This window comes from Eucalyptus grandis, chromosome 1 (genome assembly GCF_016545825.1).
Source record: "Eucalyptus grandis isolate ANBG69807.140 chromosome 1, ASM1654582v1, whole genome shotgun sequence".
NCBI classification, from domain to species: Eukaryota; Viridiplantae; Streptophyta; class Magnoliopsida; order Myrtales; family Myrtaceae; genus Eucalyptus; species Eucalyptus grandis.
In genome coordinates, this window is record NC_052612.1 from 32,154,098 (window position 1) to 32,174,625 (window position 20,528).

The 20,528-nt window shown below is 35.7% G+C and overlaps 1 protein-coding gene across 1 annotated transcript; it reads left to right on the forward strand.

Annotated features, from left to right (window-relative positions):
* The first annotated feature begins 3,668 nt into the window (after positions 1 to 3,668).
* On the forward strand, positions 3,669 to 6,464 carry LOC104414703 (salicylate carboxymethyltransferase). Its single transcript, XM_010025865.3, has 4 exons — positions 3,669 to 3,802; positions 4,489 to 4,920; positions 5,002 to 5,256; positions 5,878 to 6,464. The coding sequence occupies exons 1-4, from the start codon at positions 3,728 to 3,730 to the stop codon at positions 6,235 to 6,237; spliced, it is 1,122 nt and encodes a 373-aa protein (XP_010024167.1). The 5' UTR covers positions 3,669 to 3,727; the 3' UTR covers positions 6,238 to 6,464.
* Positions 6,465 to 20,528: the final 14,064 nt, after the last annotated feature.

Sequence of the window (20,528 nt, forward strand, 5' to 3'; positions counted from 1 at the left end):
CGAACTCATAGACAACCTCCCAAATTAACTTTCATGCATTGTCTCGTCACTTACTTTTTAAGTTTACTTAATTATATAAGTTTTCATTGTGATCGACAGCTAAAATAAAAGAAAATTTTCTTTTCATTAAACAGTGCCATTTGTAAGTTATTAAGTAACATTAGCTCATTATTTCTTGTTCAATGAATAGACATAGTAAATCAATCAACTGACACAAAAAGCATAGAATTATGTCCATCTAACGAGCTCATCCAGTTCAACGTACTTGATCTAAATCATTATAATTTTCCTGAGCATAAAAACGAAAACCGAGTAGTTATTAGCTAATTTGAACAAACAAAAATTCAATAGAGAGAGAAGAAAGCATGAACCACTCCCTATTTTGTCGCTTTCTTATTGTTTTCGTATCGGATGAAGTGTAGCCAACAAATTCCACGCTAGACCTTACATGCACCATCCTATTGTGTCCGTTCTTTTTTTGTTTTTTTGGTCTGAATCAAGAAGCTGGTTTTGTACTCCTGGCTCTCTTTTTTCTTCTCTAATTTCTGTATTTTTTGTTAGCCGCTTGATAGTTGTTCTTAATTCTACGTCAAAGCATGGGGGCCGTGCCAAACTGATAGGCAACTTTTTCCTTTTTTTGGCTAGAAAGTAATGGGCGACTTGATAGATGGATGACATGGAATTAGACGATAAGTACTAATTTGACATTTTAACTACGCGAGAGTCTTTTCTTGTCGACTAACAAATGTGAACCACCTGAATGATTTAGATTTTTTTTTTTTTTTTTTAAATCTGAATCCTAGGTTTTTTTTTTTTTTTTTTGAGCAAAATCTGAATCCTAGGTTTAGATTGATAAGGTTTTGTTTTCTTTTTATAAATAATAAAACATTTAACTTGTTTTTAGTATAAGTAAACGTTTCTTAAAATGTTTGGTCATGGCTAATTAATATAAACATAACTAAACAGTCTCTAGTCAATAGTATTAAAGAATTTGATGTGGCGAATTCCCTGTTCAATTCATAGTGCCTTATCTAGTGTACGTGGATTGAATAATATGCTTGCATCCATAAGGACTAGACAATCCAAATAAGTTCAGGTCTCCCATGTTATAGATATGATATAAGTCACAAGTATAATGGCACACACCACCTTGTTGGGGAGGAAGGTGTTTTCAAAGTAGTTGCCATTAAATAAAAAAAGTTCATAATTTTTTTTAGTGTAGTCCTCTTTTATATCTATAAGTCACTGTGTGTACTATATCATATCCTTTGTTTTGGATATTAAATAATTGACATTAAATAAAAAGAAGCTTATAGTTTATTTATGGTATGGTCTTATCTTATATCTATTTTTTTGGTCGAATATTTTATTTTATATCTATTTTACGAGTTACTTTATGTGCTGTGTGTGAGGTTACAAAACCATTGAATGTATATCTTACCGGTCTCTTGTGCGAACCTAAAAGGAAATGAGTTATTAAGGCATATAGGAAAATAAGTACATGGATAGGTTGAACTTAGAAATTTAAGATTCTTTAAGAACTTCTTATTACTGTGCTCTAAAAATTATAAAGTCAAGTTTGAGTTGTCTTTTCTAGATTCATGGATAGGTTGAACTTAGAAATTTAAGATTCTTTAAGAACTTCTTATTACTATGCTCTAAAAATTATAAAATCAAGTTTGAGTTTCTTGTCTAGATTCTTAGGGGTCGAATGATAATCATTCTATTTTTTTTTTCTTAAGAACAAGTTTGGAACAAAAATTCGTTTGGTAAATACATAGAATTAAAAACTCTTCTCAAGAATTGCCCTCGTTGCTACTGCCCACTCGCCCCCGAGTAGCTGCCTAGAAATTTTAAGGCCTATAAAATGATTTTCTGTTTCGAGAACATAATTTTGTGTCATTATCAAATATGCATAAATACATAGCCGTGAAAATGCATGCCCAAAGTTGATGCTCCTTCCATAGTGCTTAATTAAACGTTTCATTTTTTCTTCTCGTGGTTCCCCACCAATCAACCTGTCCTATCGATCTTATGATTGGTTAAAGGATGTTAGTAAAATTCTTTGATATTGATTCTTTTATAGCAAGTTTTGCCCGCTCGTTAGTGGCCAGTAAAGAGGATGTTTATGGACTCCTGAAAAGGCCGCTAAGAAATGAAGCTTGTAGTTAGCAAAGGCCTTGAAGGGCCAATGTCTACCAACTCAAGGTCTGCATTCAGATGATAAGAAATTTCATAAATTGGAAGACCTGAGAGTGTCCCAAAAAGAATAATCAAATTTTGAAGTACCTACATATGGTTAAGGTTTTCCCTACGATATTAATCATAGTAAGGCCAATTCAGCTATAAATAATCAAACCTCTCTTAATAATTATATTTGCTTGTTCTATGCTTTATTTTGAGATTCTCTCGACTACTATTTTGCTTCTAGTTTTAGTCCCTTCTTTAGGGTACTGTACGCTTTGCGTGCTAAATCGTTTGACATATATAATGTATCACTTGGGTTGTCTTGAACGTTTAAGCTATTGAAACGAAAACAGTTATGTTCTCAACCTTTTTTTTTTTTTTTTTTTGGTATTAATGTACTCGACTTTAAGATAATAGTAGAGTCCGAGGCACCTTTTTATATTAAACACGCATAAAGATGTGTGAAAAGATAGATATCGAATCTATATAATCAGAGGTGGTGATTTCATCTTTCTAGTTTAATACAGTCAGAATGTTCCCTTATACCTTTATTTAGAACCTCTCAAATTATAAACTTCTTTTGAAAGGTTGTGGGCGTGATATATCTCATGACCTCATTGGCCCTAGGTTAATGTATCTAAGATGAAATATTACGTCAATAAAGAAAGGATAATGGGTGTTATGCATCCGTTTTATCAAGGATCATTGAGCTGTGAAAAACAGGCCAATCAAGGCTCACATTTTATTAAAATTAAAAAGCAAAGTGATTTCCCTCCATCACTTTTATTTGAAAGTGATTGTAATTTTGTTTGCTTCTGTTTATAAGCAAAAGGGTAGGGAAGGGGTGACTAAAGCTAGCATTCCCTTCTCTGTGCTACTATAAGGTCATACCCTCACCATAGAATGCTCAATTTTAGTAATACATGTGATTGGAAGATCTAAAGTTGGTGAGCTTGTCACAGTAACCCCCATCAAGATGCTAGTAGCTAAAATGTCTTTCTATACAAATTATGCGAAAGGTAGACAATGCAACATAAACCGTTTAGAGGTTCACTTATGACGTGAATCGACTCGTGACCTATTAAAAGGTAGGTGGGTCATTTACCACTAGGCCAACCATCGTGATGATAACTTGATTTATTTTGTATTGCAACTAGAGGTACACGATATCCTTCTCTCACCCATTAAAGCACTTGTTAAGTGAGCATTATGTAGTTTTCTCATAGAATATGCATTTTCAATTTTCAAACTGCGTCAATAATTGTTTCTATTATTTTAACTTTTTCAATTAGTGTTCTAAATGCACTCGTTAATTACACTCTTGAAAATCAATAACATCTTTTAACTTCAAACACGTACATGGTAATCAATGTATGTGGACAAGTCGTGCAAACCCATACCATGCGTGTTTCACGCTCGAATTGGACTCAAGTGACAATCAACGTGGAATATCGAGACGAAGTACCCCAAAACTGTCTATAAATAGATGAGCCTCAAGCCAATTCAAATGCAAGCCAACTAGAAAGAGAGAGAGAGAGAGATGGAAGTCATGCAAGTACTGCATATGAATGGAGGAATGGGAGAAACGAGTTATGCTAACAACTCATTGCTTCAGGTACATCTCTCATTATACTATTGTGGCTCAGAAAATCTTGGATTCATTTGCATTTAAAGATTAACTACACACTCTTTTGTGATTATGTATCACATACGGTTTATTCATTTTCTATCAAAGAAGGGTTCTTTTTGCTTAGCAAGATTTTAAATTTTACCATACCCTATCAAACAATTTAACTTATCTTTCTAGCATTCTAAATGTTATAAAGCCAACCAAAAAACTTTAACTGATAGCTTAGGGGAGATTACGTGAATATAAAGAGCATATGGAATCTATTGTCAAGTAATGTGGGACAATACTTTAATACCTCCACTCATGTGCAAGCCGGATTATGAGCACCACGTGGAATTTGACTAATGGGGTTGGACGTACATTGACAAAAGGAATAACACTAACTTTGATACCATGTTAGAAAGTTTAACCTAAAAATTTAAACTGATAGGTGGAAGGAGATCACATAAATGTAAAGAGTATATAGGACCTGTTGTCAAGCACTATGGGACAATACTGCAACACAAATTATGATCCCAATTCATAAATACACTTTTAATCAACAAGATTTCTCTTAAAGAAAAATGTACACTGAAGGTATATTAAAATACCAGATCTTGCAAGATCATTGCAACCTTGGACAAACTCAATCCTTGATATTGAGTCAATGCTTTCTCCTTTTCCTTCTGTAGAGAAAGGTGATATTGATGACGAAGCCCATAATGGAGGCAGCCGTCACAGCTCTCTTCTCGACTGCCACCACCAACTTCCCAGCGAGCTTCGCCATTGCGGACTTGGGCTGTTCCACTGGCCCCAACAGTCTCTTCGTTGTGTCTGAGATCATCAGCATCATGATCGATCTCTACAGTGCAAAGAAGCATGAGCTGCCGGAGCTCCAAGTGTTCTTGAACGATCTCCCGGGGAATGACTTCAACACCATCTTCAGCAACTTCTTGCCAAGATTCCAAGAGAAGCTGAAGGAGCAAATTAAGAGCAAGAATGGAGCGTGGGCAACGTTGTCATGCTTCTTCAGTGGCGTTCCTGGTTCGTTCTATGGGAGATTGTTCCCTCGGGAGAGCCTGCACTTGATTCATTCTTCATACAGTCTCATGTGGCTGTCTCAGGTAATTTTTTGTCCCATGGTTTCATTTGTTAACTTGCTGGGAAACAGACTCGTTCTCTCTCTCACCGTTTCTTCTTGTCAGGTCCCACAGGGCCTAGAGGGAAACAAAGGCAACATATACATGGCGAGATCGAGCCCACCGAAGGTGCTTACGGCATACTACGAGCAATTCCAGAGGGACTTCTCAACATTTTTGGAGTGTCGTGGGCAAGAGTTAGTGGTGGGAGGGCGTATGGTTTTGACCCTCCTGGGTCGAAGAAGCGACGATCCTTCAAGCAAAGAGTGTTGCTACATTTGGGAGCTCTTGGCTGCTGCTCTCAATGAGATGGTCTCCGAGGTAACCCAAAAATAATTTAAAGGGTACTTGATTAGTTGCGTACTACAATAAAATCGAGGTTGATTTTTCTTATTGCTCCCAGTGAAAGCTGTAATATCGTACCGTAGAACTTGGTGACTTTTGCTAGTTCTCTATGAATATCTTTCTTATTGATTAAGGTATATTATTTGCGATTCTAAAGTACCCAAAGTTTTTGCTAGATGACCTAAAAAAATTTCTTATGAACCTCTAGCTAGAATTTTCATATAAATTTTTTGGACGAAAGCAGTAATGCAATCTGGAAATCCCGCAAAATTTATGCGCTTTCTCGTATTGGGGAATGTTAGAGTACAAGGGACAAATTTATTAGGTGCTTGGAGGACACATCCATTCCCTCTTCAGTATGGTTTAGACCCAATTTAAGTGAAATCTACAATTACATGAGAGAATCACATATAAGAGCACTATGCAATAGACACATACCCAATTACATAAACAATTAACCATGACTATTTTTTTTTTCTTTTGTTCACAAAGTAAGTACGAATATTATGATGATATCATACTAACAACTTATGATTTTACAATTGCTTCTAATTTTTGCTGGCAAAATCTAAAATTTTGCATCTGGCGCTAATGCAGGGACTCATAGAAGAAGATAAATTGGACTCCTTCAACATCCCTCAGTATACACCCTCACCAAAAGAAGTACGAGAGGAGGTCCAAAAGCAAGAGTCATTCTCAATCGATTGCTTGGAGGTGTCCGAAGTGAATTGGAGTGTCGTTAACACGAATTTCGACCCTAATGTTGTGTTGGAGGATAGGGGATATGATATGGCCAGGTGCATGAGAGCTGTGGCTGAGCCCCTGCTCGTTGATCACTTCGGTGAAGAGATCATAGATGAGGTCTTCAAGAGATACAAGGCTCAACTCGCTAATGGCATGTCCAAGGAAAAGACTGCATTCGTCAACATCGTCATTTCAGTAAAGAAAATCGCCTAGCTAAAATGCAAAAATTCCAGAATGAGCACATCACATTTATATGCACGTTCATGGTGAAGTTGATATATGTATGTCGCTAGTGTGTTTCCTATGGTTTGAAGGTGTGGCAGTTTCACTTGTATTACTTCTTATGTCTTATATCTCGTGTTAAGAAAATGCAAGAAACTTGCTGCAAGTTGAAGGGCTTGACATTTGGGATTTTGGTTTAAGGATTTTTCTTTTGTATATCCACCAATGCATTGGTTTAATTGATTGAATTGGTGCTTTGATTCTATTTGTGTCAGGAAAACGAAACAAAAAAGCAAAATTAATTAAACAAAAACGAAATTAGAAACTCAACAACAAGAGTTTTCCAATATTATCAATCAAACATTTTGAAAGGTTTACTCCAACACATGGAGGTTATAACATTAAATGATTTTGACAAAGAAAACTAAACATACCGTGTTTTATGGGGAAAATTGTGCAAAACATCCTAATTCTATAATACTTTTGGTAATTCAATCCTTAATCTTTCAATTTTATCAATTGAATCATAAACCTTTTTAAGTTTTGTCAATTGAATTAATTTGACTAATTTTTGTTGAAAATCATTGACGTAAACGTCAACCATCTTGAGTGGCATAGCCGATGCTGACATAAATAATGTTTTATATTATTTTTCATTCTCTTTTCCTTCTTTACTTTTTACTTTTCTATTTTTTTTTTCATTTTCTCTTCTTTTCCCTTTTTTTCAGCCTCAGGCGAGCGGCTAGTGAGGGCAAACACTCGCTTGATTCGGCACATGGGTTAGGACTCACCTGGGCTAGCAAGGGCAGCCCTCCACCAAATTGGACAAGGGGTTTATCCCTGGTAAGGGCAACCCTTGTCGGCCCCTAGCAAGGCATCCCTTGCCTAAGGCTGGCGACCTCTACTAGCCATCAATGAGGCCTAGCAATAGTTGCGGAGAGAAAAAGGGAAAAAGAAAAAAAAAACAAAAACAAAAAAAAAACAAAGAAAAAACAAAGAAAAGAAGAGAAAATGAGAAGAAAAGAAAAAAGGAAAAAAAAAGAGAGAAAAATTAATAAAAATTGAAAAATATTAAAATATTATTAAAACTTGTCTATGTCAATATGTCACATAAAACGGCTAATGTTTATGTTAGCAATATTTCATCAAAATTGATTGGATGAATTTAATTGGCAAAACATGAAAATATTTAGATTTCAATTGGCACAATTAAAGTGTTTAGCATTGTATTGGCAAAAGTATAACATGTTTATTACTTTATGGACCATTCTCCCGTGTCTTGTAGTTGGCTGAGGTCTTTTATAATTTCTTTAACAAACATTCCCTTATCATAACTTGTCTTATCATAACTTGTCCTAAAGACACATACTTTATTATATGTAATTTCTGCAAGAAAATATCGCCACGTGCATATAAAATTTAAGAGGAGTGATTTTTATAGTAAATAAGTTGATTTTTGTCATAGATGAGGGCAAAAACGTTATGAAACATACAAAAAGAAAAAAAAAAAACTTGTCACCTAAAGCGATTATAACAACTCAATATTTGATTTAAGCCATAACTATTTAATGCCACTATAGAGATTTAAATTCGGAGAGTCTGTTACTGCACCGTTACCAAATTGCTAACTGGTAGGAAAATTTCTCCATGAGAACTATGCTATAGTTAACAACGCAACTGAAGTCGTTTATAGATCCGGTCATAACGTGAACGAACTAGTGATCTTACGGAAGATAAATGACCCATTTACCACTAGGGCAACCACCGTGGATGTAACTTCCAGTGCAATCATAGATACGATATTCTTCTTTCACCCTTGAGAACACTGGGTATAGTTTTCTCATAATATGCATGTCGTCAACTTTCAAAGTGCATCAATAATTGTTTCTTCTATTATGTTTTTTTATTCATTTAAATTCTCGCCTAGTGTTCTAAGATCACCGATTAATGATACTCTTGAAAATAAAATATCCTCTTTTAATTTCAACCACATATATGGCAACACGGCATGTATCTAGACTCCAACATGAATTTCATATACATGTTGCAATTTCCACAATAGAGGAGGAGACGAATCTAAACCTAACGTTAGTAGGACTCCTTTCTTGCACGACGGGGAAGCAATCAAACTTCACCACAAGCTTCGAGTTAAGACAAATTTCTCTGCATATTTTCTTTGCATTTACATTTTCTTTCCATTTCCTTGAATTGGAATGAATCCGTACTCATGAGGCAGTGGGGTAGATCTCACCGAGTGGACATTTTCGGGCAAACTCATGACCATGCGTGCTTCACACGTGAACTGAAGCAACTTGGAATTATTGGGGAACATGGAGACAAAGAACCCCAAAAATGTACCCAATCGCGGGCAGCACAGTCGCTGTGCGTTCTCCCTTCCATCGCAGAGGTCGGGGGTTCAAGCCTCTCGTTGCTAAAGTGTTTTAAGTGGGGAATCCTGGTGTTGTGGTCATAGGTTAGCCTCTCCCGAGATATTGACGCTTGGTCGGGGTGCACCGCGTACTCTATAGGCCGTGGGCTGCTTGGCGTAAGTCCGGCGGGCCTATCGGATCCTTAGTTACCAAAAATAAAAGTACCCCAAAAATATCCATGAATAGAAGAGCCTCAAACCCATTCAAATGCAAGCCAACGAGAGAGAGAGATGGAATTCGTGAAAGTAATGCACATAATTGGAAGAATGGGAGAAACAAGTCATGCTGACGTTGGTAGGACTCCTTTTTTGGCGTGACTGGGAAGCAATCGAACTTCACCACGAACTTCAAGTTAGACAAATTTCTCTGCATATTTTATTTTCATTTGCATTTCCTTTTCCTGCATTGGAATGAATCCGTACTCACAATGCATGGCCCACCAAATGGACATTTTCGGGCAAACTCATGTCTACGTGTTTCACTCTCGAACCGAGAGTACCCCAAAAATATCCATGAATAGAAGAGCCTCAAACCCATTCAAATGCAAGCCAACAAGAGAGAGAGAGAGAGAGAGAGTGATGGAATTCGCGAAAGTAATGCACATAATTGGAGGAATGAGAGAAACAAGTCATGCTGACGTTGGTAGGACTCCTTTTTTGCGTGACTGGGAAGCAATCGAACTTCACCACGAACTTCAAGTGAGACAAATTTCTCTGCATATTTTATTTTCATTTGCTTTTTCTTTTCCTGCATTGGAATGAATCCGTACTCACAATGCATGGCCCACCAAATGGACATTTTCGGGCAAAATCATGTCTACGTGTTTCACTCTCGAATGAGAGTCCTACCAAGTCATGCTGACGTTGGTAGGACTCTTTTTTGCGTGACTGGGAAGCAATCGAACTTCACCACGAACTTCAAGTTAGACAAAATTTCTCTGCATATTTTATTTTCATTTGCATTTTCTTTTCCTACATTGGAATGAATCCGTACTCACAATGCATGGCCCACAAAATGGACATTTTCGGGCAAAACCCATGCCTACGTGTTTCACTCTCGAACCGAGAGTCCACTTAAGACGCGCATGATAAAATTTCTATTTTTCGATTTCTCTGTTTCTTTATTCCTAACAGATTTGGAGCAACTGTTTGATAACGCATTTGATTTCTCTATTTCTGAAAACAAATTTCTATTCTAGAAATAGATAAATTGAAGAAATCAAAACCGAAATCAAACCATATAAAAGAACCTTACGCTTTCTTGCTGACTTAATTCACTCATAACCACAACTTTATAAATTATTGCTAATTTTCTTTTTCTTATTTTGCTCGTGTTTTTTATTTTTATATTTTTTTTTATAACTTACTCTTTAGAATGAAAGGCAATTGAATGGGTCCCCAATTTTCAAAAACGACCAAAGTTCTTAAATGCTTATTTAAAATAATGGGGCTCTTTCCTCCTAGAAAAGGCACGCGTATGGCCGTTGAAGAAAAAGTTATTATGTAATAGATGAATAAAAAACGTGCCTAGAAATTTAACCTTTTTTTTTTTTTTACGGATTCAAAATTCTTGCAAAATCAAAATAATTAGATTGTTACACAATCTTGAATTTTAATTTGAAGGCAAGAAATTCAAGAGAATCTCTCTCTTTATTATGCAAGGGCCATTAAAAGTTCATTGAGCAACAATAAATAAATTAGGATGAGCAACGAACCGATTCAATTCGAGAATCAAAATAAACCGACCTTCCCGATTGGTTCCTAACCATAAACGTTACTTTAAGGTAGAATTCTCATATATTCATTTACACCATTAATTTTATTTTATTGATAATCTTGTATAATACTAGTTTTTGATAAAATGATAAGGATGTATAGGCGCCATTGATGGCACCCATATTCATGCTTCCGCAGTACTTGTTTGAATCCACGCAGGATGAGCTTGCAAACGATACATTGACCGAGGAGGGAAACCAAATAAATACGCTTAGAAAAACAATTACTAATAAAATGACAAGGGATAATAATATGCCGGAAATTCCATAAAATTGTATTTTCAACTTTTTAATGTATTAGTATTATTTCTACTATTATTTTGTATTTGAGGATTTCCTATGTTGTTTTAGTATTATTTCTACTATTATTTTGTATTTGAGGATTTCCTATGTTGCTTTAGTATTATTTCGACTATTATTTTGTATTTGAGAATTTCTTATGTTGTTATCTAATCAATTTCTATTCCTAGAAATAGAAATTTTGTACTGTTATCAAACGGATGTTTCATAAATAGAAATTTTGAGTCGTTATTAAACGAGCTTTCTTTACTTAAACTGTTCTGGGAATAGAAATTAAGAAATTGATTTTTGGCCATAAATCAATTTCTGTTTCAGAAATTTTGTCATGCAGCCTTAGAATTATTGGGAAACATTGAGACAAAGTACCCCAAAATGCCTATGAACAGATGAGCCTCAAACCAACTCAAATGCAAGCGACCAGGGAGGGAGAAAACTTTCAATAATATTTTAATTTTTTAAAATTATTTATTTATTATCTTTTCCTTTTTCCTTCATTCTCCAGCCATCGCCGAACCTCGTTGACCTCGCTAGCCCTCACCTCTAGCTGGTCATTGAGATCCAAGAATGGCTAGAGGAAGGAGGAGGAGAAAGGAAACGAAAGGAAAAAAATAATTTGAAAAATATATAAATATTATTAAAAATTATTTATATCAGCGCCAACCGTATCACGTTAGATAACTGTCATCTATATTAGCAATATTTGGTCAAATTAATTGAAAGAATTGAATGGGCACCAATAAAATATTTAGGATTGATTTGGTATTCATAAAATGTTTATGACTAAAGTGGTATAAATGTAAAAAAAATTAGAACTTTTCTAATCCTTTTTATATAAACGTAAACCAAATGGCCTCTGATCTCTAGTAGTAATTAACTTGATGCGTTACGTGTATACTCCCTGTTCAAATCACCAGTATCTGGGAAACCGAGAATTCGTCTCGAGGACCTCCTTTGATTTCACAGGTTATACATTATGAGAATGCATGGGATACACAATTTAGGCCCCACAAAATGCAAGCTATCCTTCTTCTTCTTCTTTTTTCGGGGTGTGATTATATGGATCTATTTGAAACTTTTTCAAATAGAAACATCTTAGGTATACGACCTTTTGCAATTTATTCACGTCAACTTTGGTTCTGTTATATATTTTATTTTGTAAGCTTTTTACGGCACGAAAGCATCCGGTGTGCCTGCTTCGCGCGCTTCCGTGTGACAACCTCTTGTCGCTCACTATCCATTTTATTCCCACGTTCTATTTTATTTTTTCCAGATTTGAAACGTAATTTCAGTCCTTGCAATTGCCTCACTAGTCTATTTACAGTAATTCATATGTTGTTAAATCAAATGATGATATTTATATCCTCATCAACGCATTAGCTTTTAGAAAGATTAGCCTACGTCGTCATACCGAATGCCATGGAAGTTAAGTGCTAAAGACGACTCTTTTGAATAACCCAGAAATTGACGCAGTTGATTGGGGCGTTAATAGATTTCCAAATTAGGATTTGGAAGTCACTCATTCAAATTTCACTAAATGCATTCAAACTGCAATCAGGGCCATTAATAGAGACCGAAGGCCCAAAATTAATTGACTTATAGGGCATGAATAACATATTTCATGGGCCTCTAAAAGAGTTGGATCTCTATGCCATGTTCTTGAGTTATCTATATATATTGAATTGATCATCAAATATGACCACTAACAAAGATTTTAAGTTCAGACAATATTTAGTCCATCAGCTGGGGAGCTTTTATTAATGTACTCTAGTGTCACTAGACATGGATTTCATGAACATAGAATAAACTGGTTATTATAATTGAATCTCTATTTGTGTTATGAGATTGTGCTATCCATGTGTTGTGAATTTCCTCAAAGTGAACCACCAAAGGAAAATTAATGAATTATTAAATGGGTACAAATGAATACTTATTAAAGAGATAGTGCTGATGCCTACTGCGGACTTTTCAAACTCATATCAATCACAACTTGGGGTTTTAATTAAATCATTTTTAAGCATGAAATTCAATTTATTAATTAGAGCCACTACTAATCGTTTATGGGTTAATTAGACACCTAAGGATAATTGAAGAGTACATTTTTCTTCAGTGAACCAAAGATTCATGAACTTGCTTCGAGAGTGATCTTCTTCGCTCTTAAGCTAGTTTAGACTTGACTAAAATGGAATTAATACTTAAATGATAAGAAACAACATATGTTATCAGTATGCAATAGTTACATAGACAAGTAACTAGGAATTTTGTTAAGATATTATAGTAACAACTAATTTTTTTGCAATTGTTACTTCTTTTGGTTGGAAAATCTAAAATTCTACATCTGCACTATTTCGGGGACCCTTGGAAGAACAGAATCTGACTCCTTCAACATCCCTCAGTACACACCCTCACCAAAAGAAGTACGATGGAGGTTCAAAAGCAAGGGTCATTCTCAATTGATTGTTTGGAAGTGTTCAAAGTGAATTGGAGTATACTTGACACCGATTCTGACTTTGATATTGTCTCGAAGGGTGGGGAATACAATTTGGCCTGGTGCATGAGAGCCATGGCCGAGCCCTTGCTCGTTGATCACCTTGGTGAAGAGATCATTGATGAGGTCTTTAAGAGGTACAAGGCTTTACTTGCCAATAGCATGTCCAAGGAAAATAATGCATTCGTCAATGTCAATGTTTCGCTAAAGAAAAAGTCACTTGGATGAATTGCAATGAAATTATGAATAAGTACTTCACAGATATATGTACTTTATAGTGAAGTTCAAATATGAATGTCACAAGTGCGTTCATTATTGTTTGAAGAAGGCGTGCATGTCTTACTTGTATTACTTATGCCTTATCTTAAGTAAAGAACAAGAGACTTGCAAGTTGAAGGGCTTGACACTCGGGATTTAGTTTTAAGGGTTTTTCTTGCATATATCCATCATAATGCATTCGTTGATTGAGTGTATTAAAATATCAACATCACTTGACAATGTGATTTGTATACTCCTTTAATATATGTGATATCCTTCTATCTATCAGCTTAAGTTTTTCGAACTTTATAATTTGATATCAAAGCTAAGTTTAGCCTCCTTTGCGTGTGTGTCTACCTTGTTATTCAAATTTCACGTGTCACTCCTAATTCAGTTTACAAATGAGAAAGGTTGTTGAAAATGTCGCACATCACTTGACAATGGGTTTATATGCTCTTTATATAGATACTAAGGTGCATTGGACGCATACCTCTCATCTCGTGTCATTTTCTTTTTCAATAACCATAAATATCCCTCTCTTGATGTTGACCCTCAACATTGTTCATCTCGTCTAGTGGTGGCGTCAGTGGCCATGTTAGCCTACTCTATTGTCACGTAGCTTGTACAATAACCATGTCGGCCTCTTGTCGCAATGGGAACCTCCTACGCAACTACAGGCTCATGTAGCTTGCACAACAAGTACTGCAGCCTCTTGCCGGGAGATAGCCTCCCATTGAGATGGAAACCTCCTGCAATTATGAAAAACTTCCATTGACCTAATAACCTTTTGTTGTGTAGTCTCCACAACAGCCATGACAGCACACAATAGCCACGTAAGTGTCAACACATAAATTTTGCCTATTTAGTTAGTGCTTAACCACATAGAAAATTAGGGATTAATTTCTAACATGTAAAAAAAACTAATTTTAATGAAAATGCATCACGTATAGACATCAGAAACATTTGCATTGCTAGTACTAATTATAAATTTTTTTACAAAAATTAAAATTAAAATTATTTTTATTATTATTCATATTTTTTTATTAAAAAGAAGAAGCGTGCGGTCGGGCTAGGGCTGGGCCGGCCCGGCCCCCTTTTTATTTCTCTTCCCCCCAGGCCGCTGGCACGGGCCGGCCCATTCATTCTCTTATCTTCTCCCTCTCTCTCCTGTCTTGGACGCAGGCTCGACAAGAAGAGGAGGGACGACGCAAGGATAGAGAACGGTGCTAAAGAGGGGAGGACGAGGAGAATGTCGTGTGGTGTGGGGCAGGCTGGCGGCGGCTGGTCGCTTGAGAGAGAGAGAGAGAGAGAGAGAGAGGCCGAGGCGTTTTAAAATGTTGGTTAGAAGAGAGTCCGAGAGGGGGATTCAGAGAGCAAGATCCGAGAGAGAGAGGAAAGTTGGCTCGATTCTAGGGGGCGTTTTTTTGGGCGAGAACCAGAGAAAGAGAGAGAGCTCGAGAGAGGGACGGCTTGGTTCAGAGAGTGAGCCGAGAGAGTGAACAGGTTAGTTCACTCGCACAAGGAAGGAGAGCGGGCCTCACTGTCGCCGGAAGACATCAAGTTAGTCGCCGTCCGCTGCGACGCCATGCTCGAACCAGGTGATTTCTCTCTGCACTTGCGCGTGCTCTGTTTTCGGCCCATGTCGCCCCTGCATTGGTCTCTAAGGTTCATGTACGCCGTGCGTCGCGGTCCCCGATGTAGGTTCGAGTCGCGCCGTGGGTTAGAAACCGCTCATCCCAGTAGTGCGCTCCAACTGTTTGTATAAATGCCTAAGTGAAGCCTACATGACTGTCCTTGAACTTCTGTCCATTCTGGGCATTCATCTTTGCTAGACGTGTTTTGTAGCTATTTTACATGTCTTCGTTTCATCCATTTTCGCGTTGACTTTGTCGTGATTTGAGCTTATGGCCGTATGTCATGACTTGAGCTTATTTTTGTACAAATTATGCCCCGTTCTTTTCGCGTACACATACTGCCGTATGGCTGTATGTCCTGATTGGGTGTTGGCACGGCAGTGGCGTAAGCGCCGGAGACAAAAGGTGGTCATGCTTCGGATGGTGTTGGTTTGGGGAAGAAGGCTGAGGGAGGAAAGATGGCTTTGGGAAAGGAGGGTTCGTGGAGAAGAAGAGAAGAAATAGTAATGAGAAATGAAAAATAAAAAAAGATGAAAATAAAGAAAAAAATCAAAAGAATAGAAAATGTGGGCTAGGTTCATTTAAGGGTTGGGCTGATTGTTTCGACCGGACATGGTTGGGCTAGGAACAGAAAATAGAAATGGGCTAGAGGCTGCGAGTGGGCTAAAAACTTCTTGGGCCAATTAAATTAATTCGGAATGGACCTTAAGGGAAAAATTATTCAAAAAATCATAAACCTATAGTACTTTTATTACTTTAATCATAAGCCTTTTAATTTTATCAATTCTGTCATAATTTTTTTTACTTATTGTCAATTGAGTCAATCTGATCAATTTTGATCAGAAATTGTTGATGTGAATGACTAATGATGACGTGGCACTTTTTAAATAATACTTTGATTTTTTTAATGTTTTTTGCTTTTTTAAAAACTTTTTTAGTTTTTTGTTTTGTGAGTTTTTGGATCTAGGGTCAACAAGGGTTCAACCCTCACTGACCATAGGTAAGGGCTACTCGCCTAGTCAGAGTCGGCTAGGGTTGCCATTGGTTGGCAACCCTTGTTGGCCCTAGATCCAAAAACTCAAAATCAAAGAAAAAAAGTGAAAAAAAAAATCAAAATTGTAGCTAATCATATCAATAATTTCTAATCAAAATTGACCAAATATACTCAATTGAAAAGAAGTGAAAATGTTTAAGACTTAATTGACAAAATTGAAAGATTTATGATAAAATTGACAAAAATACAATAGGTTTATGAACTTTTAAATAATTTTCCCGGATCTTAAGTTTGGTCTAGATTTTGGTCCAACCTGGAATGATAAGATTCGGGTAGCTTCATCGAGCCAGGTCTCTTGACCTGGTTAGAATTTTCCTTCGTAATAAATTCATAAAAAATAAAAAATAGAAAAATTAATGATGATGATGATGATGATGATGATGATGATGATGATGATGATAAATAATTTGTTAAAAAAATCAAGTAATAAATAAAAATATAATATAATATAAAAAATAAAAAAATCTAGAAAATCATGAAAAATTAAAAAATTAAAAAAATAGAATTCCTTGGAAAAAGCTTAAAAATATTTTTGTTTGGGCAATTTTCTCTTAAATTGTGGAAACATCATCAATAAAAATCATACTCCAAAGTTGAACTAGTTCTTAGAGCTTTATCATAGGGTTTCATTTGTTTTCAGAAACAAACATTCTTGATTGCGTACTTTCAATATGACAACCGTGGCCTCCCTTTAGCATAATTGGAAATGGCATGCCCCTTATTTAGTGACATTAGATTCTTCCTCTCCCACGCAACTTATTTAACATTTCCTTGGTTATTGATTGTTATTTTAATGATTATGTACTCGCATGATCACCTTATATGATAATTGATAGGTTTAAAGATAAAACTCTTCTTGAAATGACTTATGTATCGAAATGGCACAAATTGATTAATTAGTGTAATAAAGTCCGAAATCTTAGATTCTTTATTTGTGTAGGAAGTGGAGTATACTTCCACACCTCACTTGATTTATAACTAACTCTAATAGGTTAGTAGCGACTTTATTAGAAAATTCTTATAACGTTAATTTAAATATCCCAACATCGCGCAAGGTATAGGCTTGGGAGAGCCCACACCTAATCGAGGGTTATAGGTTCACTTTTAGGAATATCCCTAAATCTATTTATCTCCCTATCAAGGGGTAGGTTGTGATAGTAAGGATGTGTTTGGTAATATTTATATTCCAAGGAATATATATATATATATATATATATATATATATATATTTTTTTTTCTTTTAGAAATAATTTTTCTATTCGTATTCCTTTGAATAGTTTTTGAGTAGAAAAACATGTTTGGTAACTATATAAAATTTATATTCTTGAAATTAAAAAAAAAACATAAATGGATTTGGTACGACCCACAATTTTTTTTTTTGTGACATAGAATTTCTTTTAATTTTTTAATAATTTTTAGATTTTTCTTTTCTTTTTTTCCTCTCTTCTTCTTCCTCCTCTATCCGTGGCAGGCGGTAGCAATAGGCAGCAACCGGTTAGAAGAGGAAGAAGAAGAAAAAGAAAAAAAAAAAGAGAAGAGAAAATGACTTATTCAAGAAATTGTTTTCAGGAACAAAATGCAACATTGTTTCTTTTTACTTTTTATTAATGTTCTAAATCTATTTCCCTTTTATTTTTCTATTCTAAGGAGTAAAAATTAGTTAACATCATCAAACAATTTATTTTTTTTTTTTTTTGTTATTGGAAACAAAATAATAAAAATTTGGAAAAATAAAAACATTGGCAAATGGAGCCTAATAGCCATGTTAACATCAGTTGGTTCTCTCTATAGCACATCGGACCACTTCATCAATTAACTCGTGCCTTTTTTTTTTTTTTTGGGTTGTTTATTCAAACTCAAGTTGACTTCTTGAACCTTGGAAATATTTAGAATCTTTTCCTTTGATTTTTCATATCTCTCGAGATGTTGCATCTAATAGAGACTCTTCATATTTTCTCTTGATTATGCTCCTTGATTGATGTGGTATGTTTTTTGTTTTTTCGTCAGTTTTACTTTACTCTTACTCTAATATTTATTTTTAGACTTTTGCCTTACATCTTTAAAGAGTGTGAGAGTTAAACCAACTCCTGAAACTAATTGTCCCCCTCCCCCCAAGAAAATGGAGATTCGAACCCTCACCTCTCCCTTTTCATTTAGGAATGGTGGCCATTGGAACAAACTCCAGTTGTTTGATATGGTATCTTAAATAGTCATATAATAAGACATAAAATAGCTATTCTTCTGACAAGCTCATCAAGTTCAATGTATTTGGATCTAAATCATTATAAATTTGCTAACCATAAAAGTGAAAACCGATAATTAATAGCTTGTTTGAACAAGAAAAAGAAAATTCAACATAAAAAACAATATGCAAACAACTCCCTAGTTCTTCGCTTTCTTTGTTTTCACACCAGATGAAGTCTTGGCTTATGGTGAAATCTCCAGTCTAACAATGTGGACACATAAAATTTTGTCTATGACATGCTTGGTATAGTTTGGCGGAAAGGTGGAGTGGATCTAAAATGTGACAAATTTCGTATTCAAATCATAGCATTCCTATCCAAAGTAACTTTGGTGTCCACGACTGACGCTGAATCCCTATATATTATGCAATAACCCTGGCCTTGGTCATAAATCTCGTTAGGTAGGCCAATCGTTAGACAACAAATCCCACTTTAAACCTCATACAGAAAACGATGGACTGACTCACCACCATCCTATCCTATTCGATTGTCAGCCGACCCATCCCACGTTAAACATGTAAAGAAGAAGAAGAAGAAGCTGGCTTTGTGCGACTTCCCCTTCTGTTCCTGTCTGATTGCTCTATATCGTCAGCCAGTTGACATATTGTTCTGTCATGGGCTGTGCGTACGTGTTAAGCAACCTGATAGATACACGACATGAGATTGGACGATAAGTCTTGGTACGAGTCTTTTTTTATTGACTAATCACATTAGTGTTCCCGAGACACTCTGGAGTCTTCCAATTCATGAAATTTTTTATCATAGGATGCTGACCTTGACTTGATAATCATTGGCCTTCGATGCATTTTCTTCATCATGGCGGATTCTATAAGAATCCTCTTTCTTAGCCACCCGCAACTGGGAAAAATATGCAATAGAAGAATCGACAATAAAAAGACTTTTTCTTGAATTCCGCTAACCAATCATAGGGCAGGTCGCATGGTGAGGATTCATGAGATGGGACAATAAGTACTTGATATGACAATTTTTTGTAGCGTCCATCTACTATGATAGCCTATGCGTTAGTCTTTTCGTATTGGCTAACAAGCATGAAAACGCCTAAATGAAGTTGAGCAAACAACACATGGAAATCTTAAATTGAGATTCGCAGAGTACTGTTTAGACAAGTTTATCATTTTGTTTTCAATTGTGAATAAGAAAATAATTCAACTCGTTTTTAAAAGCAAGGTGATATTGTTCTATTTATAGTGTCTCACTCATATTATTAAAAAAATTGAGAATTCAAATTAAAGACCTAAATGTATAATGTCAGGTGACCTAACATGATAAATATATATACATATATATGTATATTTCATCGTCACATTTCCTTGTCATAAATCATGTGACAATCCACGGGACAAACATTTTGGCGGACAAAGCAATCCAATTTTGTTTTTTCGCAAATGGAAACTTTTTCTAACGTGCACGACATTTGCAATTTCTTCACATCAACTTTTCTCCTGCCCCGTATTTCCATTGCGGCAGCGCGCGTGCGCTAGTGGGTGACAAGCTCTTGACCCTTTTTGACGTTATCATCACGTACCATCACGTACCATCACACCACGTCATCCATTCACGATCTATTTAAATACTCTAAGAATCGAGACCAAAGTTCCTTGCGATTGCCTATCTAGTCTAATTTACTGTAAATCAGGTGTTGTCAAGTCAAATGATGATATTTATAATCTCATCATCACATTAGCTTCCAGAAAGAATTACTTAGATCACCATTCTAAATGCCCCGGCAGTTCAATGCTAAAGAACAACTATTAGAGTAATCTCTAATATTGGCTTAATTAGTTAGGGTGTTGGAGATTTGCAGTTTAAAGATTGGAAGCCGTCTGTTTAAATCTCACTAAATGTGTTCAAACTGTTCTAGATTAGGGCATGTGCAAAATGTCTAAACCTAATTGGTTCGTAGGGCATAATGGATATTTCATGGGCTTTTAAGGTATCTGAGTTTTTGTGCCGCGTCCTTGAGTTATAAAGAACAGAAATTCTCTTTGGGTGAAACTATCAATCATCAAATACGGCCACTTACAAGGATTTCAAGTTCTAAGATTAATAAGTTGTGAAGCTTTTTAATCACCGGATAAAATTTC

Excerpts from the sequence above, each read along its gene's own strand:
- LOC104414703 (XM_010025865.3), top strand. The coding sequence starts at position 3,728 with ATGGAAGTCATGCAAGTACTGCATATGAATGGAGGAATGGGAGAAACG. Across the intron at positions 4,921-5,001 it reads GTCTCATGTGGCTGTCTCAG|GTCCCACAGGGCCTAGAGGG; the intron begins GTAATTTTTTGT and ends TCTTCTTGTCAG. Across the intron at positions 5,257-5,877 it reads TCAATGAGATGGTCTCCGAG|GGACTCATAGAAGAAGATAA; the intron begins GTAACCCAAAAA and ends GCGCTAATGCAG.